The sequence below is a fragment of the Galleria mellonella genome, unplaced genomic scaffold (genome assembly GCF_026898425.1).
Source record: "Galleria mellonella isolate WM207_F2 unplaced genomic scaffold, CSIRO_AGI_GalMel_v1 utg33, whole genome shotgun sequence".
Classification (NCBI taxonomy): Eukaryota; Metazoa; Arthropoda; class Insecta; order Lepidoptera; family Pyralidae; genus Galleria; species Galleria mellonella.
The window spans coordinates 14,066,257-14,093,282 of record NW_026442079.1 but is presented as its reverse complement, the minus strand read 5'-3'; the positions used below and the strand labels follow the sequence as shown (position 1 = coordinate 14,093,282).

Sequence of the window (27,026 nt, the reverse complement as noted above, 5' to 3'; positions counted from 1 at the left end):
TGTAATTTCATTGACATATCCCATCTTTAAAACAAAAATGAAGCTATGCAAACAAAACTACTTCACAGCGTAATGGCCGACTTTTGTTCTCGCAACCAAAACTTAATCGAATCTAAATAAATTCTTTTTATATAGGTTTAACTTTTTTATAACTGACTAGTCAACATTCATAATTTATCTTTGTTAACAACTAACAACTATGAATGCAGTACAAATAAATTCTAACACATTACAACTTCCCTGTTTCCTTTAACAGTCTCCATTTATCGTGTTTCCTTAAACAAACACTCGCTTTCCTATTATTTATGTAAAAAAAAAGCGCAATGAACCATAGCGAACTATTTCTGTGTGAATATTATTAAAACGAACATAAAAGTGGAAACAAAACTCTTTAAGTTATGGACTTTGTTTTCCAATAAAAAAAAGTAATTGGTAATTTAAAAATTCGAACACTTTGAACAACAACTTTCTCGTTGAATTACGAAAAAAAAATAAATGGTCGCCAGCTCAATAATAATAAAGCAAAGGAAAATTTATTCGGCTTGATCATTTAAAAATTGTAATTTGAACATTAGTATTCAGATAAATAAAATCAATTTTCTATCTCTCTCTCTCTTTCCTTATTTAAAAAATCTAGCCACTAACAATTTAAACTCGATGTCTTATTTTATACAGTTTAGAAATAGTATAACTGCAGCTGCTAACTAAATAGATAATTATAATGATCGAAGCATTGCCGGTCGTGATCCGCCGCGCATAATGTTGGCGTTGTCGTCATCGGAATAGCCCACGGAATAGACTTTCTCCGCCGAAAGTGAGAGTCCGCGACAAGTGTGCGCAAGCGCACCCAACGTGAAGTTGCATCACAGCGCTCACTCGATTTCGGCTGGGGTTATTCCTTTTATCCGTTATGCCCGCGAATATTCGTTGTAGTGAATTACATCTTTTATTTATTTATTTACTACATTGGTACAATATATTTACTTATAGTATAGAACATAACTATTTTGACACGTTTAAATGTATAATAAGAAAATTAGCTAACAAATGAATTAGAATTTAAGTAAATTTTGTCATTTATACAATATTTGTTTAGTTAATTTATTAAGTTATCGATTTTAACCTTTTTAATGGTTTAAAATAAAAAAAAAAATGGCTTCCTAAAAAAATTTCGTGGTTAAACCAGTTGTTTTGTTTTTAAAATTAAACTACTGAATTGGTTTTACTAGAGTTTCTTTGGGATCAATCTAAAACTATATCCTTTAAGGTAAAAACCAATTTTCCAAATTGGTTTACAAATGACGGAGTCATGAGGTAATAACCTCCCCGTTTTTTGAAGTCGGCTGACAATAGAAATGATTATAATCAATTCATATAATGATCTTTATTATGTACAAAATGTGCCAAGTATAGAAAAAAAAATTATCATGTGTTCACATAAAAAACTAATATCAAATATAAAAAAGTGACAGAGTTACACAAAATTTACATTTAAATATTACTAAAGTAACACATTAGAATGAATGCAAAAATTTGATAGATCGCACTACACTTCCAATAGTTTTTATCTCGTGTTGTCAATGTTGAGTGTGGGGTAATTTATGTTTACATAATTTGTTTGTTCACCTCAAGTTTTCAGTGTTCGACAAATACTGTAAATAAATATTATATTGCGTATGTGGTTGTGCAACGTGGACCGGGCTGGTTGTTTGTGTGCGTGCCGGGCGGCGCACGCGCGGAACGCGAGGAAAGCGTGGCGGAGCATGCGCACGTAATCTAACAAGTGGGTTACTTCCCGCTTCCTTTACCCGCTCCCACCGCTGTCTTCTACCCCCACTAGCTAGGGTTGTCGACGTACAAAATATTTTTCTTTAGTCTCTAAATTTTTTTTTTTACAATGTCTTTAAAGTTTACTATACAAATGGTAGTGGTGATTATAAACAAGTAAAATTCTCCTTATGTCGTTAATTCGGAAAAGAACATTTCTTCTTTCCAGTTTTAATGGGAAATATTTTAAATCTTAGTTAAAATAGTAATAAAATAAATTATTACCAGAGGGAGATTGTACAAAAGTCGATTGCTTGGATACCTCTGTTCCTTTCGTGTTTCAACCGTGAAGCAATTGTGTTTGCATGGCTGTGTTTCGATTTGAAGGGTGGGATATGGCATGAATTTACTGGGTACAGAGGAATAACACCTGAGTCCTCAGGAATGGCAACGCATGGGGGGTATCATAGGCGAAACAATATACTCTGTTATGTCCATGGTACTGCTCATGTCTATAGGCGACGGTTACCACTTTCCATCAGGTGGGCCGTCAGCTTGTTTGCCATTCTAAGTTGTATAAAAAATAATAATTAAGAATCAGTAATAATTTACAATAGTATAATGTAAATTATTACAGATGCTTTTCAAAGGTTGTGATGCATATCTTTAAAGAGTAAATATTCTCATAAGGAAGTTCTTCGTGTAATTAATTAATAGACTTTTAAGGTATTTCTTAATAATTCTTGACATTGACAACTCGTGTCAAGTTACCTATTGATGTACTGTCACAGATTAATGTCATGTATTATATCATACTATTAAAATAAGATCGTGCACAGAGTGATAATATCTTTGTGTTAAAAATACAGGGAATGGAAAATTAGGTCAATTACTAATCTAAGAAGTATTGAGGTTAGCAGGGAAAAAATGTTAGGACACTTGATACGACACGGCGAACTTATAATATTGTAATAGAAGGTAAGATAGAAAGAGGGGAAGGGAGAGACCAAGGTATAGTTACATCAGGCAGATCAAGGAAAATGTTGGTGTCGTGTCGTATCGAGAGGTGAAGGGGCTCGTTGAAAAAACAAAAGTTCCACCGAAAAGAGTACAAAATCATCATTGGAACTGTAAATTGATACATTGGTTTAAATATTACCCTAGATATTTGATAATAAAATATAGTTATAATCATAAAAATTAATCCATTAGTGTTTGGCTGACAAGTCGCTTCCTTTAAAAAAAAATAATAGTGTTTATTTACAAAAGATCTTTATTACACGGAAACAAGGAAAGTAATTCAGTTTGTTGTGCAACTAAAAATTACTGATTCGCAATTGAATTTTATATAAAATGTAGATTTGGCAACCCTATACCGGTACTTTTTCAATAGGAAACAATATGGCGGACAATATAGCCGCATCGCATACTGTTCCCACGGTGATTATTGTGTCAAGACTGTACACGAAGTAAACAGTAGGTACGTACTCGTGCGAGCGCGCAGCTGGCTCTAGACTGCAATATTGAAGGATGGAAAAATAATTATTTATTTATTTATTTACAAAAAACATACATTCACACAATTATAATCATATAATATTGTAAATGCGAAAGTTTGATGCATGTTTGGATATTTGTTGTTATGTCATCCAAAAACTACTAAACAGATTTGAATGAAATTTAGTACATAGGGTACCTTATGGACTGATTCACGCGGGCGGAGTCACGGGATACTGCTAGTTTTAAATACATATATTTTAAACCTTTTGTTTCTCATACAAATATAATAACTCACCGCAACAAATCCATTTATTTAAAACTAATATTTAAAATTTACTTCATCATCACCATATCAGCTTTTAACTGTCCACTGCTGAACATAAGCCTCCCCTAGGTGGGCTTTGCCAGTAGTTGCCATGTTTAGCATGCGGATTGGCAACTACAGATAGTCTTTGGAAATGTTTTAAGAGGAACGCTGCTACCCATCTCTCGTCTTCCCTAAGTCGCCTCTTGAATGGGAAAGGAAGAACTGGCTCATTCAATGCCAGGATCACACAGCAACCTATATTTCCCATAAAAGAGTCCCTAATCTACTAGCAACCCTAAATTTATTAGTAAATTTGTATAAAATAAAAAAAAAGTAGTTGTAATGAATTTTTTTTAAATCGATCTATATTATAAAAAAAAATCCGTTCCTCCATCTGCATCACACTTAAAGCAATATTTTAAGAGAAGGTAAATAATTATTATATATAAATAATGACGGACAAGCTATGCAAATGCACCGGCTTGCCTTGGATCACGGCAGACGTCGCTCCTCATTTCAATCTATGTGTATTAATTATAATTAATAAGTTATACAGACGCGAATTTTAGATTAACGGAAAATATTAGGTACAATCGATAACGTTTTAAATAATATGGGAAAATAAATAAAAAATTAATCTCCAAATTGGCTATTTATTTTATATAGAAACTAAATATGTCGCCAAATCTGCCCTGTTCTTGTTATCTTTTTTGTAATTAGTACAGTATGATCCTGTTATCCGCCATAAACTGTCCACTGCTGGACATGGGCTTCCCTCGTAAGGGAGGTTTTGCCAGTAGTTGCCACGCTTGGCAGATTGTTTGGAAATCACAATTAAAATTTTATGATGTTTTTTTTAAGCGCGCTGCTGCCTATCTATCCAGCATTAAGTCGCCTTAATCGTCTCTTACGTCACCCAACGGAAACCCCATTCTATGCCGGGACCACACAGTTTTCATGTTGCTTCTATATTAAGTTCGTACTGATCGAATTTACCAATTTTCAGAAGTAAGAAAAAATCCTGATTATTATGTTAGAAATCAAATCTTATAGACACACAATACCTCATTTTAAATTCGAATTGTGGGCGTATTTAAATAAGGGGCCGGATGGGCCCGTGCCCACCCCAGAATAGTCTAATGCCCACCCTAGGACACGACCAATTTCGGAAAGACATTCTTGGAAAATAATGTTAAATATATCGTCATCGATCAAAGCTTTTAGTTATTTAAAAATAAAAATTGTGAGCTTACTAACGACTGATGGCGTTTTTTGCGAAGCAAAATCGACTTGTTACTTATTTTACGATACAAAAAACCGTAGCTAGTAACTGTGACGTAAAAAAGTAGTGGTTGTATAAAAAATGATATTGTACAGATAAATACGTTCATTCGATGTACTCACGGTGTGAGCACATCGACTAGCATAGAATAGGCTACCCCTTCCTTTCGTAAGAGCCGACTAAAGAAGAGCGAGAGATAGGCAACACTATCCCTCTTAAAACATCTCCAAAGCCCAACTGCGGTTGGCAACCCGCCTGCCAAGCGTGGCAACTACAGGCAAAGTCCTGTAATAAGTTAGACGCGTTATAAGTGATACTGCTACTTCTTTGCTAGTATTTCTTTCGTTTCTATTGTTACTCTAAAATATATATATATATATATATATATATATATATATATATATATATATATATATATTTACAATATTAAAGATTCTGTGTATTTCATTATATAATAAGGTACTTTATTATTTAAAATGGGGCAATACAAAATTAGTTGCTATGTTGTTATAAAAAATATTTATCGACTTCAAAACCCTCTTTGTAATCTCTTCAAGAATTTCACCTGTAGTTGTTATTATTTATATTGGTAACATCACGATCGCCCAACTGATTTAACTATGTAATCTAAATAATTGTAATACATAATATGTATTTATTGTATGTGTATATTTATTTAATATATTATGTGTATGTTTATATTATCTGAATTTATCAAGTATTGCTTTATTTTCCCTCTATTCAATGATGCACCGCCTACGTATTTCTCTGTTTGCCTAATGGTTGACTGGTAGAGAGCACCGTCCGGTGTTAAGTGCCGCCAAATGTACATAGAATTTTACTGTGCATTTAAGTTTAAATAAATAAATAAACAATATGTATGTAATTCGAATATGTAAGTAAAACTGATATAAATCATAAATTCAATATGACTCGCACCAGATTGCCTACTGTTGTTTTTGTCGATTCCCAAAACATTTTTCAGTGGAGTTCCGCCACCTGTTCAAATCCACGTCTATGCTAATAAATCCCCAAAAGAATAACTTTAATGAAACCATTGATATAAATACAAACAATAAATTTGAAAACAATATAATCTATTTCTGTCCAGTTAACTCGTTGTCACGTTGTGGGAGCGAGGTGGTCGCTGTACCTGCCCGCCCTTGGTCACTGCGCGCCCTAGGCTCTCGCGTCTAGCCACGTGACGCCGGTCTCGATTACTCCAAATCTGTTCCATATCTGTTGCTATTTGTTCTAATTGAAATAAAACGTCCGTTTCGAATTTTTTTTTTCCATCAAACAATAAGAGTATCAATTTTATATATTAATAACCTTCTTATAATACGATTGCCACTTTTCATTACCAGGTCAACCTACTCTTCAATCTTGTATCGGCATCGATAAGTATAGGCATGTTTAAGCGTCGTCTAAAGGAGCATTACTTATCACTATGCTGACGTATTATGTATATGTGTATGTATGTTTGTATATATATATATATATATATATATATATATATATATATATATATATATATATATGTGTGTATGTTTATAGGGTTTATGTATTTTATGTAATTTATAATAAAAGTGTAGTTTGTATTATTCTTCGTGTATCTTATGTGTTAATACAATGTATGCAGATCGTATGACAGCCTATTTTTATTTTTAAAATAACATACAATTTACATGAAAAGGTTTTGCTGGAAGAAATCCCTTATTAGAGATAAGCTCGCCTTTGTACATTATATTTCAAATGAACTGTGGTTAACATTATATTTTGTATACAATAAAGAATATAGAATCCAATTTTTTGCCAATTATTAGAAAACAATTTTGTACTGCACTCATGAAAGAATTAGGAATTAAGGGATCGAAATAGTTTGCATAGGCAAGGTACACTCGTCCTCATCCTTTCAGCCGTTAACTGTCCACTGCTGAACTTAGGTCTCACCCATAGATTGCCATAAGGAACGGTCTCGAGTCACCTGCATCCACTGACACCCTGCAATGCGCTTGAGACCGTCGCTTCATCTAGGACTGTCCTACTCTACCTATACTTGATTGCCAAACGAGAACCTTTCTTCCCCATCGGTTGTCTATTCTTCGAGCTATCTCACCAGCCCATTGCCATATCAGTCTACATACAGTACAGTCACTTCAATTTATTATAAATATTTGTCTGTGAATTAATAAATGTACATCTAAGTTTTTTTTTAATGGATGAAAATAGAATGGTAACCCCGCCTGCGCTATCGGTATACGCTGGCGGGGCACCAGTGAGAGGTGATAGGTGAGGATGAACATAAGTCAATTAGCCCATCTATGAGAGTTAACCACGATGGTTTCCAGGGGGAACCGCGAGGAGGTCGACCTGATGACGGTACATTGCTAGCTGTACATCTAAGTTATAGTCTGTTAGTAAGGGGATTTGTATAAATTTGTATAGAATCTTCCAACACTAAATTCTAAAAGGAATCATTGCATGCCAATGTATATTCGGAATTGGCTAAACTATTACCTAACCTAAAAAATGCAATCAGCTTAGAACCTCCAGTAATACGTTCTGTTACTTTAAAGTCAACGTTATCGCATTGATGCTTTACCCCTTTTAGCGATATTAGCCTCATTTTAAAATTTTTAAAAAATATACCTTATGTAGATTAGTATAAATTTTAAAATGGCTAATCGAATTCATTCTTAGGTTAGGTATATAGTAAAACGCGTTCTTAACTTGACGAGCTGTTTTTTCAACATTAGAACTAATTGTTGAATGAAATCGTGTTCGAATCGCCTTACACTCGTGACGTTAGATATGCATATCAGGTTTTATTTATAACCAACTGTATTTTTATATTTTTATTTTATGTCAGAAATAGATAAGATAGTTATGTTTTTCTAAGCAAGTTTTACATAATTCTGTACAACTTATTCGTCATTGTATCAAAATTTTTCCAATAGATATTAATGGAATGGTAACCCCGCTTGCGTTAACGGTATACGCTGGCGGGGCACCAGTGAGGCATGTTAGGATAGGTGAGAACGAAAAGGCAGGTCAGTTAGCCCGTCGTGACGAATACACCTGGAATTCAGCACGATGGCTTCCAGGAGAAACCGCGTGAAGGTCGACCCGACAGGGTATACTCGTATTGCTAGCAATGGGACTGATAGTCCGCACCACTAACAACCCCTTCCATCCTCGTCTTTGTATCAGTCGTTAAATATCCACTGCTGAACATAGGCCTCACTCATAAGGGAGGTTTTACCAACAGTTGCCACGTTTGGCAAGCGAGTTAGATTTTTACGATGTTTTAAGAGGGACTCTGCTGCCCGTATCTTGATCATAAGTAACCCTTATTCGCCTCTTATGACACCAACAGGACAAGAAGGGATGGCCCATTCTATGGCTATCACCACCTTATTGCTCTCGAACAAAAACATGAGATCCATCGATACTACATTGATAGATGACGTCTATACACATGCAACTTTGTGTGTGTATCTAAAATTGCAGTTCATTTGATTTTCCAGCGATTACATCCAAATTGCAAAGAGGGTAAGGTCGTCTCGAGAGTGGGGCAGGGATATACTGCGGCAACCTACTGATATAACTGACGTAGTAATTTATTGGAATACTAGCTAGCCTATGTCCAGCTAGCTCTTCGCTCTCTACTCCATACGCGTGGATTGCAAAAGGAACAAAATTACCGGAATAAAACTCTTCTAGATAGCGTGTTAAGATAAATCTTACATCAAATTTTAAATTAGACCTTCAAGTACACAACTGTGATCCAATTTGGTGCAGCAGTTTTCGTATGATGCTGGAACAAACGTACAGACAGACAATATTTCAGAAAAATATTGTTTTAGCTTCTATTTCTCTTCTCTTTCTAATTTCTCTTACCAGCTTACTTATTTCATTTACTCAATTACTATTTTGTGTTTTTCATTTATATGCAATTGCGAAACGAAAGTCAGGAGTTTGTTCTTTGTCCGTATGTATTAAACGCTCAGCGAACTGTGTATTCTTTACTCGTGACAATATTTCATACGATCCTATAGTATGTTTGCGCGTAAGTCACGTCTATCTCAGGATAATACTGACAACAACAGTGCCGGGCAAATGCTTACATGCCGTGTGCACGGGGCCACAGTGCCGCGCTTGTACGATATGCGAGTCCTGCTTCACGTTCTGGGCAAGGCCGCATAGAAGCTGGCTGGCGCCGTTGCGTTGTGTCAGTGTTAGCCTGCGCGGGCGCACGCGCGTGCCGCAGCCGGCCCGCAGTCACGGCATCATGCCCTTCTTGTTGCAGGCAAGTCGGTGAACAGTAAAGACGCACTCGAGGACAAGAAAGATGACAATGAGCTGTGGGACGCGCAGGCCGCCTTCCTCGGCCCAAACCTCTGGGAGAAGACGCTGCCCTACGACCCTGATCTCAAGGTACAAGAAGTCAGTAATCGCCACTTTATTACCTACTGCGTGTTGAGTGTCGTGTGCGTCTCTCACCGGCTTCCTAACCGCTGCCACCCGCACTAGGTAATAGAGTTGCTTTCGCGTTCCCACCCATCGTCCTCGCAATCCATTCGTCGCTTACCCCACCATCATGTCCTGTGTTAGTATTATATTGTAGTTAAGTTTAGATTAGACTTAAATTTTGCGAGCGAACTGCCACTGCGACTGTTACCATGATATCTTGCTGTGCATGTACCATTTACTGTCTGTACCGTCACACGCACTAATGTTCTGTTATCGCAAAGCATAAGCGTGTGCTGTACATGCGTGGTGCGGGTCGCGCCCGCGGACGGCGGACGGCGGGCGGCGTGTGACTTTGTCCTTTGTTGGTTTGCAGTACGTGGACCTAGATGAGTTCCTGTCGGAGAATGGCATGCCGGGCGAGGGGCTGGGTGGCGCGCACCTCGGCGGCTCGGCGTTCGGGCCCGGCGCGGGGCTCGCGCTCGGCCTCCAGGCGCCGGTCACCAAACGCGAGCGGTCGCCCTCCCCCTCCGACTGCATGAGCCCAGACACCATCAACCCTCCGCTCTCGCCCGCAGACTCCAGTAAGTATTCACTCCATTAAACTGTCACAATTCGTTACTATTACACGTTTACAAGAATTGATTAAATTACAAAATCATTGACTTGACATGGAAATTCAGAAGTATACCAATGATAAGCTGATATGACGTTACAGCATTTTCAATGGCGTCGTCGGGGCGTGACTTTGATCCCCGGACGCGTGCTTTCTCCGATGAGGAGCTGAAGCCGCAGCCGATGATCAAGAAGTCCCGGAAACAGGTAAATGAAGTTAGTGCGCTGATCATTCCTAGCGGCATGATGCGACTGCCTGCGGGGAGCGGCGATGTTCGCACATACACACACACACACACACCTCCACACACTAACTAGAGCCACAGATATGGATTTAAATAGATGTCGCAACTGCATGTGATTAACATATTGTTTTTTTTTTTTGCTCAAGACATTTGAACTCCAGCTCAAGTTCTATTAGGAGTTCCTACAGAGGACAAGGACATTTTAAAAAATTATTAAAAACAGTCTTAAGAATAGTGTTTTCGAAAAGCTTTGATACTGATGGGAATTTGCTAACACTAAACCGCTTATGTAACATCACAGCATGGAAATATAGAGGTGGCATGCTTAGTTCTCATATAGTTTCAAACATTTGCGTCGTCTATCTTTATCTGTGTCTATCGTTAGTAGAATCACACATACATAAAATGATGACCACATCAGCATTTTCTCCAGTCACTTTCTATTTAACGAGTTTCTGGGATTTCATAGTTTTGCTTAGTTTATTAAAAAAAAGTAATAGAATCTGCAATCTCACGTGTTCCATCGCTTGACCGTCTGAGATTATTTTTCTCTCACGTTTTTCCTGTTATCTCTAGAGTTTTTTTTTTTTTAATTAATCCATTGACATATTGCAAGCGGATCGTCTTTACATGCTGAGAGAAACAATAATCTTATTATTGGATTCGTTATAAATTATCAACAAATTTTGTCACGTTTTTTTCGAGACAATTCGGTACTTGGTTTGGTTGTCTTCTGATTTTAAAAAATAAATATAACTTTTCATAGAATAATGAAATATGACAGTCGTATAAATGAATGAGTATACTTTATTTGCATTATACAATATAAGGAATAAGCAAGACAATTAATAAATTTAACGATATAAAGTAATCAATCTAAAATAACAAGCAATCTTTAAACAAATACTCGACAAACGGTACATGCAACCTTATCTCTTGAAAATAAAGTTTCTATTCGCATCTATCTGGCTTTGCTTGTTTCCATTGAATAGTACTAAATAAATAAATAAATAGTAGTAAACTTAAGGCGTACAATACTAATCCTAATTCAACTATATGTAGTTTAATTCGATGTGTTTGAAAATAAACTCGTACGGAGTCAGGGCCGGTGAATAAAAAAAGAAAACAATGTGAAATAGTGTAATGTTTTATTAATTAATTTTTTTCTCTCTTTACGTACTTTATTTATTAGTATCGACGCAATAAAGTCTGATTTATAAAACACTTCTAACTCGTAAACTGAATAGCATACACTGTACTGGAGTGGACCAAATTCTCATATTGTAAATGTTGGAAACTCAGCATTTGCACGACTTCCAACTCGCCTTTGTCTTTGCTTATTTGGCATAGAGTATAAATTTGTTTACAGAATAATAATAACAAGCTCTTAAGCGCTAAAAGCAATCTCTTACGGACAACCAGAATTTACTATGCATAAAGACTCAGTGAAATAAAAAATAAAATAAATTTAAATACCAATGTGACTAAAGCTCGTGCTGCTTGGTTATGTTAGTCGATATAGGGAAACAACAAATTTATTCTTATACGACTGTCCAAAAGAGTAGTATAATCAACATTTCAATCTGTAACTGTCCACTGTTGAACATAAGTATCCCCCTTGGGGGGGTTTTCTCAGTAGTTGCCACGTTTGACAGGCGGATTGCCAACCGCACTTAGGCTTTGGATATGTTTTAAAAGGGACGCTGCTGACCATCCCTTGTCCTCCTTTAGTCGCCTCTTACGACACCCAGTAACGGCTACGGTAACCACTTACCATCAGGTGGGTCATATGCTTGTTTGCCACCTCAGTGGTATAAAAAAATACCCATGGGGAAAAAAGGGGTGGCCTATTCAATGCTGAGACTACATGGCTAAAAAGAGGAGTATATTGGTGCTTTATTGTTCCATAACTTTTAAATGCTTGAACAGATTCGTTAGAAGCCTTACATTGTATCGAATGACTATTTTTTTTTTAAATAATTCGTTTTACGGCAGTACAGTCGTGTTTTTTTTTTAATTTACTAAGCCAAATGTTCTTCTACTGAATCAAGTACCATTTTGTGAAAATCTATATTATTGTTCGCTTCAACAATTTGGACAAAGTCCAAAATATAGGAAAGTTTATGGTTAATCGTTCTATACAAGAAAGTTTACTCCACACGTGATGCTACGTCATCAAGCTTCTAACGCATTTAGAGCGCTTCCATTTTTGGCTTTTTCATTTCCCAAATTTTGTCGAACTGAAAGCACAAGGTGAACGAAATATTGGTTTTTCAAATAAAAACTGGATGAATTCTAAATTGTTAGTTCCCTTGAAGTATTTTATCGGAGAAACGGATTATATTTTCTAAAGAAACATATTTCGAAAAGTGACGAAAAATCTTCTGTGTTCTATACCAAGTTAGTGGCTAGAAGCGTAATATTAGCGTACGAGGTTCACAATTTCATCATCATCATCTTCCTACCCTTATCCCAACTATCATTTGGGGTCGGCGTAATATGTTTTCCTCTTCCATTCTTTTCTATTCCCAGTCATTTCCGCATTCACTCCTATTCTGGACATATCGTCCCTCACACAATCCATCCATGTCTTTTTAGGTCTTCCTCTCCTCTTATAGCCATCTACTTTCATTCTTAATACTTTTTGCACCTGCGCGTCGCCTCTGGGGTACGCCCTAGCCTAGGTTCACAATTTCATGTCATTTCTTAATCCATACTCAGTTTAGTTTTACTGGTAGAGCACTCCCAAAACAGAGTTTGTTATGTGACTGGATGTATATCTGAAACTGGGAACTAGACTGTTACGATGTTTTATGTATGTGCTGATTGAAACACCCAATATCGAATCACTCTACACATACGATGTTTATATCTTGGTTTTCTTTAAACACACATACACACAAACATACACACCACGTTTAGGTACAGTTTTCACATAAAGCTGGATTCACATATTATATTTCATATCCTTATATATATAAAGCTAAATCAAAGTAGAAAACTAAATCATTAAATCATGCATTATGGTTCAGCATCGTTATAAAAACTCATCTACTTCCCACCACTGGGCTAGATTGTAATCCCACAAAACAGAGATTATTATCTCATTCTCTCCGGCCATGGTATTATTTTGACATAGTCTCTTAATTTTTCTCTTATGATATTTTGGAATGGTTTTTTTTTTACTTTATAGTATACTTCATTTGGCATAATAACTACATTAGCATAGCAAACATGCTTGTAATTGAATTTGTGGCTGATTTCTACTAAATTCACTTTAAAAACCATGCACTGGGTCCTCATTTGAACAGAATGGATATCCCATGTATTGGATTCCGAAGAGCTAAGTGTTGGATTTTTCTTTTACTGCCTGTATCATACCTGTACTTACAATTAGCAATCGATTCTTTTATAATAAATCCATAAACGTTTTAAAACACCCGGTATGTTGGAAAGTAATCAAAAATTCAATGATTCATACAACTTGACAGTCTTCGCCTAAAGAACCTATGGGAACTTGTTCGTTAACATTGTTAATTGTTAAATTGTTTCTAGTTTTAGATTCTTGGCTAAAACAATATATGAAATTCATTGAAATGAATCTGTAAACGTTTAAAAACATCCGGTGTGAAGGATCAAAAGTCCAGTAACCAATGGAACTTGAGAGTCTTCCCCGTAGGAACTTTGCGGTGAAAATTATGTAATTGTTGAATTGTTCCCAAGTTATTAGATTATTGGGTCAAAGTAACCTTACGATTTTGAATGATTTATTCATGTCTATTTTATGCCTTTTTCTGTACAAAAGTTCCTTATTTATTATGTACGAATATTTTTTTGTTACACAAATATCATCATTATCATTCAAGCCATTACCCGTCCACTGCTGGACATAGGCCTCCCCCATAAACTGCCATAAGGAATAATCCTGAGCCACCTGCATCCACTGACTCCCTGCAATGCATTTGAGGTCCTCCATCTAATGGAGGAGTCGTTCTACATTACGTTTACCCGTACGGGGCACCACTCAAGAACTTTTCTTCCCCATCAGTAACCGTTTCTTCGAGCTATGTGACCAGCCCGTTGCCATTTCAGCTTGCTTATCCTTTAGGCTATGTCGGTTTGGTACTTTTGCGGATATCCTCGTTTCGGATTCTATCACACAAATATAGAAGTCCCTAAATAAATGTATGCAATGATTGTACAGAATGTGAATCTAGCTTGACACAGCATGGCACCAGCTTATTAACGCTTCATCAAATATATACTAACATGTAGTTATTAGAATTTGCCATGTATACATACATATGCATATTGTACAACGTATAAAAAACACTTCATTCCCAGAACCTGAGTAAACGAGAGACTTCATATTCCCAGAGAATAAAATGTTTCTTTATGTCAACGGAGGTTTCGTATGCTTTTATGCCTATGAGTATGAATGAAATCGAAATTATAAAGAAATGTTCTAAAATTGTTACTTAATATTTTTCCCAAAAAATCATCGGGTGATAAATACGACGAGAACGTAGATCCTTCTGTACTATCACAACGCGTCCAATTGCTACTTCAGTATGTGAGGATCCAAATATATTTATTTTTTGTATGTTTTTTTTTATTTTGATAAACGAGAGGATTGTCTCTCGTTTGCACAGGCCTCTAAAGATACTTACTCTGTAATTCGTCTTACTTCTAAGAGATGGCGTTAGTTGTTATCACCTAACATTCAATATAAAGGCGTGTATTTACTTAAAGCATAATTTTCCTGCACTGAAACGTATTTCTTAATGTAAAGAGATTTAAGGGTGATTTTTGAATTGTGTCATTCGGGTAATTTCGGGATTTCTATCGGTGAATACGCGCCCTTATATTGTACCAGTAACTACAGTTGTCATCAAATTGTGGATATAATATGAAACTGAACAAACGGGGATTCTTGGAAACGATACTGTTGCGATTACAATGTATGTAATTCGATTACACGTTGATAATCTCCCATAGTCCATGTATAAACTCTTCCAATTATATAAAATTGTCCGAAAAATGATATTTTTGTTTACTAAAGCTTCAGATAACGAATGCTTGAGTTCACTTTTAAATTAAATAGATTGTTTTAATTATTTACTCTCGGTACTTGCAATATATAACTCTACAATGCCACCTCTCCACTGAACATGAAATACAGAGTAAATAATTAAGTAACAAATAATCGATTTTTCAATATTCCTACAAAATAATATTTTTTTTTTTAATAAAACACCAATTGTTTTAGTGAATGAACAATTATTAGATATTCACTTGTATTTTATTAAAATTGCATTTTATTTCTCTTTTGTTGCAAATAAATTTAAATTAAGAACGAAAATATACAATACCTTCACTTTGTAACTAACTTCATTTTGAGTTACCACCAGATGCGGTTTTGAAATTAAGACTCAAGTCATTCGAAGTTTAAATCTTTTTTTTATTTTTCGAATTTCTCATGAGGGCATGTGTTATTTTATCTTAATTTTTATTTAATATACAAACTCTGTTAATATGTATGACTAATGTAATTGATTTAAGTGATTTAAAAAAATTTAATAAGTAGATTTAATTTAAAAACTGACCGTTTGTTGTTCCACATTTAAATTGCCCTCCAACAGTGAAATCGAAATGAAAGAAATATTGCACTAAAAAGTTTAAAACGTTTGTAAATATGCCTTAAAGACTTGGGTACAAGTGAATGAGATACAATTTTGTTAGTACTCATAATGCAAATAAAAACAACCGTTTGCTTACACATTGACTGTCTAATATCGATATATCTTATAACAAAAAACAATTTAAATCCCGCGGCTTCATCCGTGATCATACAAAGATGTTAAATAGTTTATAATCATATAAAATAATAATAAAAATTGCAAGATGAATTTTTCAATTGGTAGTTTCAGAGATTAGCTTGTTCAAACAAACAATCTTTTTTGCTTGTTTATATTAGGGTTAAGATATAATATATATAAATATATTTAAAAAATAAGTTTTAAAAATTGTTTAAATATGTAAATTTGTTAATTGTTGACACAAACTATTATATATCTAGGGGGACTTTACCTGGGGGTCCACCACGAAATTAAATTCCGACTTTTTGGACTCAAATTCGTGTTTTTTGTTCGTACCAAAATCGGTCCAGTAAATTGAGCTTAATATTTCATTTGACATAAATCTTACCATATTAGTCCAAAGAAACGATAATTTAATATTTTTTAAGATTTTAAACGGTATGTACGAGTATTATGTAATTTTAACATCAAATTTGTGTTTTATTCGGCTCCGAAATTTCGGAAAATATTTCATGATAAGCCCTCCGATGTCTGGATCACGGACGTGAAAAACAAATGAAGTAAGACGTTTGATAAACAATTTGCAGCAGGCAGTTACAAATAGTTGTTTGCTAAGCATTTTTTCGTATTATACGACCTGCTTATCCTGTATACAATCTGATACTATCCATCTATTTTCTCCCTCGAAGCAACAGCAAAACACGCATTGTGTTTGTAACTTTAGGAGATAACTTATCATTAGGATATTTCAAAATTTGAGAGGTTTAGTTCATACGATACCAATTTGCAGGACAACTCCATTTTATTTATAAAACTGTTAGATTTAAAACAAACATTTTAAACATTTGATTCTATTGGTGAACGATATATTATATATTTTGATGTTAAGTAAATCGTTTCATATGTAAAGACGATGGTTACTATTTTTTTAATTTTTTTTTTTTACTTTACTAAACGAAAAGAAAAAGGTAATACCGAAAACTCAATATTAAAATGTCGATTGATAAAATTTTATAAATGTATCATTGGTATAAAAAGGAAAACTATTTACGCAATGTATATTTTTACATCGGAAATGAGATTACGGTGTACAAAAAAGGCAACGCATAGAGGGTATCATGGGCGACACAGTATACTTTGTTATATCCGTGATACTGTTCACGTTTAGAGGCGACTGTAATCACTTTGTATCAGACGAGCCGTCAGCTTGTCAGCCATTATAAATTGCGTAAAAAATATTGTAACTAACTCAGAATACCAATTTTGGTGTCTAATTTGATTTGGCATCTAAAAGTTTCGATTCAGTTAGTTTTAACTAAATAAATTAGTACGACATTAATGAAACGTAATGATGAAAGTATAAAATAGAAGAAAACAAGTATTGGAGAAGCCTTAAAGATATTTATCATGATCAAATAGACCACAAAATGGCGCCTTTTGATTATGGGATGAGTTATAAAAACAAAAGAGTTTAGATATAGTCAGGCTTACTTCTTATTCTTTCTCTTATTAAATTTTATACGCGTATTACACTATTTTTTTATGGGTGTAAATAGAATGGTAACCCCGCCTGCGCTAACAGGGTACGCCGGCGGAGCACCAGTGAAGGGTGATCGATGAGAATAAAAACAGGCCAGTTAGCCTATCATGATAAATTCATCAGGAAATAAACATGATAGTTTCCAGGGGGAACCACGAAGAGGTCGACCTTGTTGGGTATATTACTAGCAATGGGATTATTAGTCTCCATTACTAACAAACCTTCTCCCCCCCCCCCCATATTACACCATTAAATATATATCGAATCTGGACCATATTAATTCATGAAGCATATTAAATATTCTTTCCCTTTGATAAATGGCGGACTAATTGATCAATAGATATGTTTTCGCTATCCCACGTATGATTTATACCGGGATAGTAGTGATTCTTGTTTTTATCATCGTATTAACCAATACTTAATCGTTTATTTCCTTTTTAGTGGTTCCGCGTCTATGATTCTAAAAATATGTTATAGATGTCGGTCGTCATATAAAATTTGTAACATTCGATTCGGCATATATCTCTTAAAAATACCATATTTTGATATTTTTCATTCAAACGATTCAAATACATCAAAAAAAAAAGCCAAAGAAAAACTAAAATCGCTTAAATAAATAAATTCTTTTCGACGGGGTTCTAATAATATTAAATAATCAAATGAGTCAATTATAGGGTTCTTATAATATCAAGTAATAAAAACAATCAATTATAGGGTTCTAATAGCATCGAATAATAAACAAAGGTTATAATAGAGTACTTTAATTATATTTATATTTATATATTTAATTTATCTAGTAATAAAGTCATTATATACGATTTTACTAAAAAAAAAAAGATAAAAATACGGTCAATTATAAGATTCTAGTAATGTCAAATAATAAAAACGATTATTTATAGGGTACTCATAGTATCGATTATAAAAATTAGTCAAATTATAGGGTTCCATTAATATCAAGTAATAAAGACAGTCAATTATAGGGTTCTAATAGCATCGAATAATAAACAAAGGTAATAGAGTTAAAGTAATATCTAGTAATAAAGTCATTATATACGATTTTCATAAAAAAAAATACGATCAATTATAAGATTCTAGTAATATCAAATAATAAAAACGATTATTTATAGGGTACTAATAGTATCGATTATAAAAATTCGTCGAATTATAGGGTTCTAATATCAATTAATAAAGACAGTCATTGTGTTCGTATACTGGTGGTGGTATCTCACGTCACGTGTAACCAAGTGGGTGGTAGCACTAGCCGTAAACGCCTATTGTGTTCCACTGGCGGGTGAAGGGTGGTTTGAGTGTGTGGCGCGGCGTCCTAACCCCATATCGACGTCGTCGGCAGTTCGTGCCAGACGATCTCAAAGATGACAAGTACTGGGCGCGCCGGCGGAAGAACAACATGGCGGCGAAGCGGTCCCGCGACGCGCGCCGCATGAAGGAGAACCAGATCGCACTACGGGCTGGCTACCTCGAGAAAGAGGTGAGGGTTTCACCTTAAAGTGCACCAGAGGGAGACTTTGTGCAACGTCTGCATGGGACTATCTCGTTCATTTTTGTTTCAGTGAAATAAAGTACTAAAACTCAAGATTTTTACGACACTTACACCTGGTGTAACAGTATTCTTGGACTGCGGTGACCAATAAGCGAATATTTTTTGCTGCCACGAACATTTACATCAAGCAAATATTATAATTTGTAGTTCATCTAAACGCCATTAGTTTTGTCTTAAAATCTTACTTTATGCTGAACTTTTATTTTATAATGAAATAAACCTACAGACTACATATGCACAAGATCTCCCTCTTTCGTATTTAGTCATAGCATTCAAGTTACGATCTGGCCATGTTCCACTCGACAAAATTTTTCACCTTATTAATGTTAAGCAGTCACCAAATTGTACATACTGTAATAAAATAGAAACTCTTTTACATTTTCGAGTGGAATGTGGTCGGGTTTACAACTTGAAACAGAGAATTCAAGACGATAGTCATAGCCAACCTGGCAGTTGCAATACTAAACGCCCATATATGTGGGCAAAAGAGTCTCTGTCTAACTGATCAGTCCTTACATGCAAACACTCTATGAAGCTAGCACAGTCACTCGCATGTACTGAAGCCTCAATAAAAATTAGAATAAAAACTCCTTTTGATGGTTTAGAGTTTATTTGTACTTGTTATATAGGATTCCAGATAAACTAACATGCTGATGACTATATTGGGGTCACTAGTAAAAGACATTTGCCAATTATAACGCTCGACCTATCCACATTTCGCTGATCATATTAGAAATCAACGTAGCAAAGGACGAGCCTACCGCCTTTACTCAGATCGATGTGATTCGTTACCATTATTGTCTATATATATTATAGCAATTTACTTTCAACGTTTTCAGAACATGGGGCTGCGACAAGAAGTAGAACTGCTTAAGAAAGAAAACCACATTCTCCGTGAGAAGTTATCAAAGTACGCGGACGTATAGGCGGCCCTTCCCAATTACCCGCATAGCACAAACACGCCACACGACATGTGAGTATTCCTTGTTAATGGATGAGAATGGAATAGTAACCCCGTCTACACTATCAGTATCCGCTGACAGGGTACTACTGACAGCAAAATCAGGCCAGTTGACCCATGGTGATGAATTCATCAGGAACTAACTACAATGGTTTCTAGGAGGAACTGTGTAGAAGTCTATCTGATATTATATAGGAGTTTTATCCGTCGCTGTGTGATTCCTGCATAAAATAGGCCACCCCTTCCTTTCCCATGGGTGTCGTAAGAGACTAAGGGAACTTAATAGTCGAGGGATGGGCAGCAACGCTCTTCTTAAAACATCAAGGACTAACTGCGGTTGCCAATACGCCTTCTAAGCCTGGTGATTACTACCAAAACTCCCCGACAGAGGGACGCCTATGTTCAGCAATAGGCGATTAACGGCAGATATAGATAAGGAGTTTTATAATCCATTACTGGTAATCCCTTCCCCCAACATATTATTATGACTTAATATTGAATGGCAAAACGCTCTCTTATGGGATAGACCTGTATTCAGCAGCGAACAGTCAACGGCTGATATGATGATGATGATGAATAGTATATAGATAATTCAAATGAACTAATTGTCCAATGTGTTGGTGCAGGTCGCGGGCGCAACACTGGCGTGCGCGCGCGGACCCCTCCCCGCGCCGCCCACCACCTCCGGACTCCGGACACATTGCTCTACTTGTTTCATTATCGCATAATTTTAAGAAATCAAACTGATGTTACTTTGTAATGCTATACGAATTTGTTCGCACCCATCAGTACGACAAGTTCTGTCGCCCCCGTCTCCGTCTCCGTCTCCGCTGGTGGCTGGCGGGGTGTGCCGCCGTCGTTTCGCGCGCCGCACACTTCGCTCGTCCGCAGCCACCTCCGTTCTCTTGTAAAACTATCGATTTGCTGAATATTGTTTCGTTATACGTTATATTGTTTAATGAACGTGATAATTACTAAATATATTATATCGTGTAGTTATGCTGCTCATTCAGCGAATCGATAAGTGTACACGTGACGCATGTTGTTCATAGATAGGATTAAAGATATCGCAGTTACCGTAAGTTTATCTAATTAGTTTAATAGGTAAATCTTAACCAAAGTTCCGCTCGAGCTTTGATCTGTCGTCGTCTCTAATTCCTTCACTCGGACTCAGTTCGACACTCAACAGGGTTAGTCAACGACGTATGGACCAAATTTTATGGAAATTGTTATTTTTGAATGGTGATTGTTGTGTCCCGTCCCAAGCGTGCGCCGCGTCGCCGTCGCGTCCGTGTCGCGTCCGCGGCGACTGTCCGACCCGAGTGCGGATATTGTAATAAGTTAATGTTGTTGAATATTTATATTGATACCGGCACCGGTGGCAGCAGGCCGCCGCACGCAAGTTTGCTCAAGTGGCTCGCGTACGCATTCGCAATATGTAGTGGCTGCGTCTGTATATAGATAGATTTAATAAGGCGTCGGGGCGGCCCCCGGCCGCACCCCGGACACTCGAACCTACTCGAAATCTGTATTATAAAAAACGTCGCTGTTGTAAACTCTGTCCCCGTCCGTCCCCCTCTTCTGGAACTTCTCCTCTGAGCCGTCGGTGGCCGCCGCGCCCGAGCGAGCCGTGTCCGGGGCCGCGCCGTCGGTCCACGCCCGCGTCCGCGTCCGCGCCCGCGCCATCGCCGGCGCGGCCGCGTTTGCTGCTCCCTCGTCCCTCTAGCTCGCTTCTTAGGACTGCTCCGTATGAGATTAAATCCCAAAAGGGACCCAGGGCCGCCTCGCGCGATTCCCTACCCCGTTACATACCCTCTGTCGTTTCCGTAGAGAGCGATAACACTAGTGTCGTTTCAAATTTACTTAGTGGATAGTTTAAGTAGTACGTAGATTCCGTAGTGTAGTCGTTATTAGTCTATTTTTGTTATGGCTGTAGTTGTTAACGTTTTTGAAAGTTTATATAATTTTTTTTAGTTGTAAAGAGACTCGCGTTATTGTATCGATATGGGTAGGACCCGCATATAGAGATAATCGGCGCCCCGCGTCTACACCGCTCCCAGAGAGTGAGGCCGCGCTCGCCCGCCGGCGGCTGCGCGCGGCCACGCACGCTGCGCTGCGCAAGCGCTGTGCGCGGCGCTGCGCTGCGCAGGCGCCGGCGGCCGCGCTCGCCGCCACCGCGGACAGGTCCCCGCGGCCGCGTCCTAACGCACTGACTACGTCTCCTAGACGTTTCCTCCGCACTCTATTTGACTCGTGCTATTGTTATAATATATTTTTGTAGGTTTTTGTCGTTGATAAATGAGTCAATTGAATGTTTAATGAATTGAAGAAAAATTAATGTTTATAACTAAGACTAAGAAGTTGTTGCATTTGAAAGTATTTTATGGATACAAAGCGAGAACAATAAAATGTTTTTTCTATAAAGATTTACATGTGAGGGATTCTACAAAGGTGTGAAGGTTAAATTTGGAAATGCACTGTTTCATATCAAACGATATTATATTATGTATTATAACTTAATGTTAATCGGCTGCGCAGTGCGGCATTTGATATTCCATCTTGTTTGTTAAAAAATATACATTGGATTATGCAATTTGTGTATATTGGTACCTATACATACATGATATAATTGTTTCTCCGAAAATTGTAATATGGGTATAATGATGTAATATTATATTATTAAGGTATCGTGATAAGAAGGAGTCGTATGTAAGAACATTGTGGTAATGTATACCTAACTTTATGAGTGAAGTGTCTGTGAAGTGGTTCGGGCGGGGCCGACGCGGCGCCTGCGATGTCGGCGCTCGAGCTCGAGCCGCGGCCGCGGCCGCCGCGCGCGCCGCCGTCCCCTCCCTCGCCCACCCGCCGTCGCACCGCTCCCGACCTGACCCGACCCGACCCGACCCGACCCGACCGCCCCATCCCGCACCGTCCCGCCCCGCCCCGCCCCGCCCCGCCACACCTCGCCCCGGCCCAGCGCCCGGTCCGCGCCCGTCGACCGCGCCTCACTCCCACCTCGCACCTCTCCTCTCTGTCTCCTTATTTATTACTTATTTATAAAATGCCCTCACCGACGAGGTCATTAGCTAATGTTAACATCTCTAAATTGCAACAACATAAAACCATATTGATTTAATGTACGAGTAGTATTTTGTTTGATTTTAATTTATATGGTTCTATGGATTGAAATAAACGTTAATTGTTGTATTTATGTTTAGTTTTTTTTTTTATGTGTGTGTGGGATCGCGAAGGCGCGCGGCCGCGCGGTCGTACGGTCGCGTGGTCGTGTGTCCGCGTGGTCGCGTAATGGCGTGGTCGCGTGGTCGCGCGTCCGGACGGCCGTGCGGTCGCGGGGCCGCGCGGTCCGCCGGCGGCCCGCTAGCTCGTAATATAACATGGACTGTAGTTACCAGTAAGTACTTTATTAAAATTAACGCTGGATGTAGCGGCTAGCGACCTCATGGCCTCCAGTAGGTGTTCTCAACCGCTGATACCTTTTCTCGATCGGTGTTTAATGTAATAAATCGTGGTAAAAGTACCTTGCACACAACATGAAGTTTTCATTTCCTTCACCCACTCCAGCGTACAGAAATAAGCCACATATCATTACATCACCACTACTTGCAATACATGAATGGCACACTTTGAGAACACATTGAAAATTGACAGCTTCCAAATAGACAAGCATGGTGCCTGTGGATTCAACTGTCCTATTCTGTAAAGTTCCGCACTTCATTTCACTGCTCACTTCACTTACTTTATTTATATATTTTCACGTCATCAAATTTGCATATTTTCATGTGTAGCAAAATTTAGTAGTATATAGATAGATACTCTCTATTGTTTCCTCCAAAAGATTACAGTAGTAAACTTATTATAAATACAAACAATTATAAGAAATGATCACAGTGAGAAGACTAATAGTGGCCTTATAGCTAAGAGCAATTTCTTCCAGGCATCCTTTGGATAGAGAAGAGTTTGACTTGAAGCACGATTAACTGTTCGTTTTTTAAATATATATAGAGATATAAGATATATAGAGGTATATAGGGAGGTAGTAGTAAGCTTTGGAAATGACAAGTGAAGTGTATTGAGTTTTGAGAAGTACGTTCGTAAGTATAGCGCCATATTTACTCCAGTGCACCGCCATTTTAACAAAGTGGTACTTACTGTCTTACTTGTCCACTGCTGAACACAGGCCTCCTCCTATTAGGGGGTTTTGACAGTAGTTGCCACGCTTGGCAGCAAGGTTGTACACCGCAATTAGGTTTTAGTGATGTTTTAAAAGGGACGCTACTGGCCATCCCTTGACTTTTAACATCCCTTAATTGCTTCTTACTACACCCACGGGAAAAGAAGGGGTGGCCCGTTCTATACCGGAGCCAAGTGGCAACTTTCTTACAGAATACAAAATGTAGGTACTTAAATCACTCGCGAATACACCAGTAAAATACGAGTTTTTTAGGGAATAACACTATAGGCTCTCTAGACAAGTGGCAAGCGAATTCGTCGTCGAAGTCGACATCGCTAGCGAGTCCGTGAGATAGCAACACCGGATGTCTCATTCCAATTCACGGACTCGCTAGCGATGTCGATCAACGAATTCGCTTGCTACTTGTCTAGAGGGCCAGTTCCTCTGCCTTTTTTTTTATTATTTAATATAGGGGGCAAACGAGCATACGACCTACCAGATGGTAAGATTACCGCCGAGCGTAAACTTTTTTATACAACTTAGAATGGCAAACAAGCTGACGGCCCAGTTGATGGAAAGTGGTAACCGTCGCCTATAAACATGAGCAGTACCATGGACATAACAGAGTATACTGTTTCGCCCATGATACACTCTATGCGTTGCCATTCCTGAGGACTCAGATGTTATTTCTCTGTACCCTGTAAATTCACGCCCTTCAAACCGAAACACAGCCATGCAAACACACACCTGAATCAGAGAAATGTCGGATTAAATGAACCAACGAAATAAACTTCGTCAGCAAGAGTAACAGCCGACAGTATAGTGTTAAAAGTAAGTTAGTTTTAACAGAACTGAATGAAAAGGTTAGCAAGTTTTCTTTTAAATTACAATAGAAACAGTCTCTGAACGAAATTAATAACAAATCGAAACACACTAAGTATAACTATGTAAAATGTATAACTTTATATCGGTACTTATTATAAAATCAGAAAGGATTCTGTAAACTGGTAAATTGCAATAGTTTAATAATACATTAATATTAGTGGCGAGGGGAACTTTTAAGGATATTAAGGATATATACAACTGTGAATAATTGTAGAGGACAGGATAGAAAAATAGGATTTAAATTTCCAATGTCGGTTCCACACTCGCATATCTACAATTATAAATCGAGCAATGGTTGCTGGAGAACAGGCATGATGATATTAAATTAATTTACTGACCGGTATAGGACACGTATGGCGTGAATTTACTGGGTACAGAGGAATAACACCTGAGTCCTCAGGAATGGCAACGCATGGGGGAAACAGTATACTCTGTTATGTCCATGGTACTGCTCATGTCTATAGGCGACGGTTACCACTTTTCATCAGGTGGGCCGTCAGCTTGTTTGCCATTCTAAGTTGTATAAAAAAAAAAAAAACGTATACCAAATTTCATATTTATTTATTCTTTATTGTACACAAAAAATTACAACATATAATATATATAAAATAAAGATGTACAACAGGCGAGCTTGACTCTGTAAGAGTTCTCTTCCAGCAAAACCTGAGTGGAAAGGAGCATTAATTACTAGCGGGCAGTGTGCGTACAATAAAAGAATTAACAGAATAATAATAGAAATTCATAGTGATCGCTTAAGCCATTTTGGTGCTATAACAAACAAACTCGCTCTCACGTTTATAATACGCTACCTCTTATCCCTTATATACGCAGCCCATCAAACTAAGCACAGTGGTGACCCATACGTGATGAAGGAGTCCAGCTTGCGGCTCACCTAAGATGTCGCATTTTTTATAATTCACGGCTGGAATGCCCAATAATATTATAAACTAGCGACCCGTCCCGGCGTCGCACGGGTGGACACTTTTACATTTTAAAAAGTGGCCATTAAAGCTGCACACGCGACGGAAGCTTAAAAATGGAGTAACTACTCCCGTTTTCCCAACATTTCCCTTCACTACTCTGCTCCTATTGATAGTAGCGTGATGAAAAGTATACCATAACCTGCCCAGGAGTATGAAGAATAATTGTACTAAGTTTCGTTAAAATCCGTCGAGTAGTTATTGTTTCTATAACGAACATACAGACAGACAAAAATTTTACTAATTGCATTTTTGGCATCAGTATCGATCACTAATCACCCCCTGATAGTTATTTTGGAAATATATTTCATATACAGACCTCTCTACAGATTTATTATAAATATAGAAGATGTTAGTTGTAAAGATGTTTGTTACTCAATCATGCTGTCCACCGCTGAACATAACCTCCCCCTATTGGACGGTTTTGCCAGTAGTTGCCACGCTTGGCATGCAGGTTTTTTTTTTTAATTGATGATAATGGAATGGTTACTCCACCTGCGCTAATGGTAAACACTGGCGGAGCACCAATGAGGGGTGATAGGTGAGAATGAAAAGGCAGCTTAGTCAACCCATCGTGATGAATACACCAGGAATTCAGCACGTTGGTTTCCAGGAGACACTACATGGGGGCGACCTTATGGCATATTGCTAGCAATGAGACTGATAGTCCGTAATACTAACAAGCCCTTCCGCCTACCATGAGGGTTGCCTACCGCAGTTAGACTTTTGTAATGTTTTAAGAAGGCCGCTGCTGCTCATCCCTCGACCGTTAACCCACCCACTGGAAAGGAAGGGGTGGCCTATTCTATGCCGGGACCACACGGCGAATATAACACATAGGACATAATATAGAACAATTAATATCGAATGAAAAATACTAAGAGAAATGAAAGCAACAG

The 27,026-nt window shown here is 37.5% G+C and overlaps 1 protein-coding gene across 10 annotated transcripts in view; it reads left to right on the top strand.

The window, feature by feature from the left end:
* LOC113518684 (thyrotroph embryonic factor) overlaps positions 1 to 23,281 on the top strand; it is a 73,958-nt gene extending 50,677 nt beyond the window's left edge. For 3 of the 10 annotated variants that reach the window (XM_052896680.1, XM_031911397.2, XM_052896677.1), the window contains 6 exons: positions 9,169 to 9,305; positions 9,706 to 9,913; positions 10,048 to 10,151; positions 18,846 to 19,037; positions 19,949 to 20,082; positions 20,697 to 23,281. In XM_052896680.1, the coding sequence (XP_052752640.1) occupies positions 9,169 to 9,305; positions 9,706 to 9,913; positions 10,048 to 10,151; positions 18,846 to 19,037; positions 19,949 to 20,035 (728 nt within the window). In that variant the 3' untranslated portion in view covers positions 20,036 to 20,082; positions 20,697 to 23,281. Of the gene's footprint in view, positions 1 to 9,168; positions 9,306 to 9,705; positions 9,914 to 10,047; positions 10,161 to 18,845; positions 19,038 to 19,948; positions 20,083 to 20,696 lie in introns of all 10 variants that reach the window. The other 7 variants (XM_031911398.2, XM_052896679.1, XM_052896676.1 and 4 more) reach the window with 5 other exon arrangements.
* The last annotated feature ends 3,745 nt before the right edge of the window (positions 23,282 to 27,026 follow it).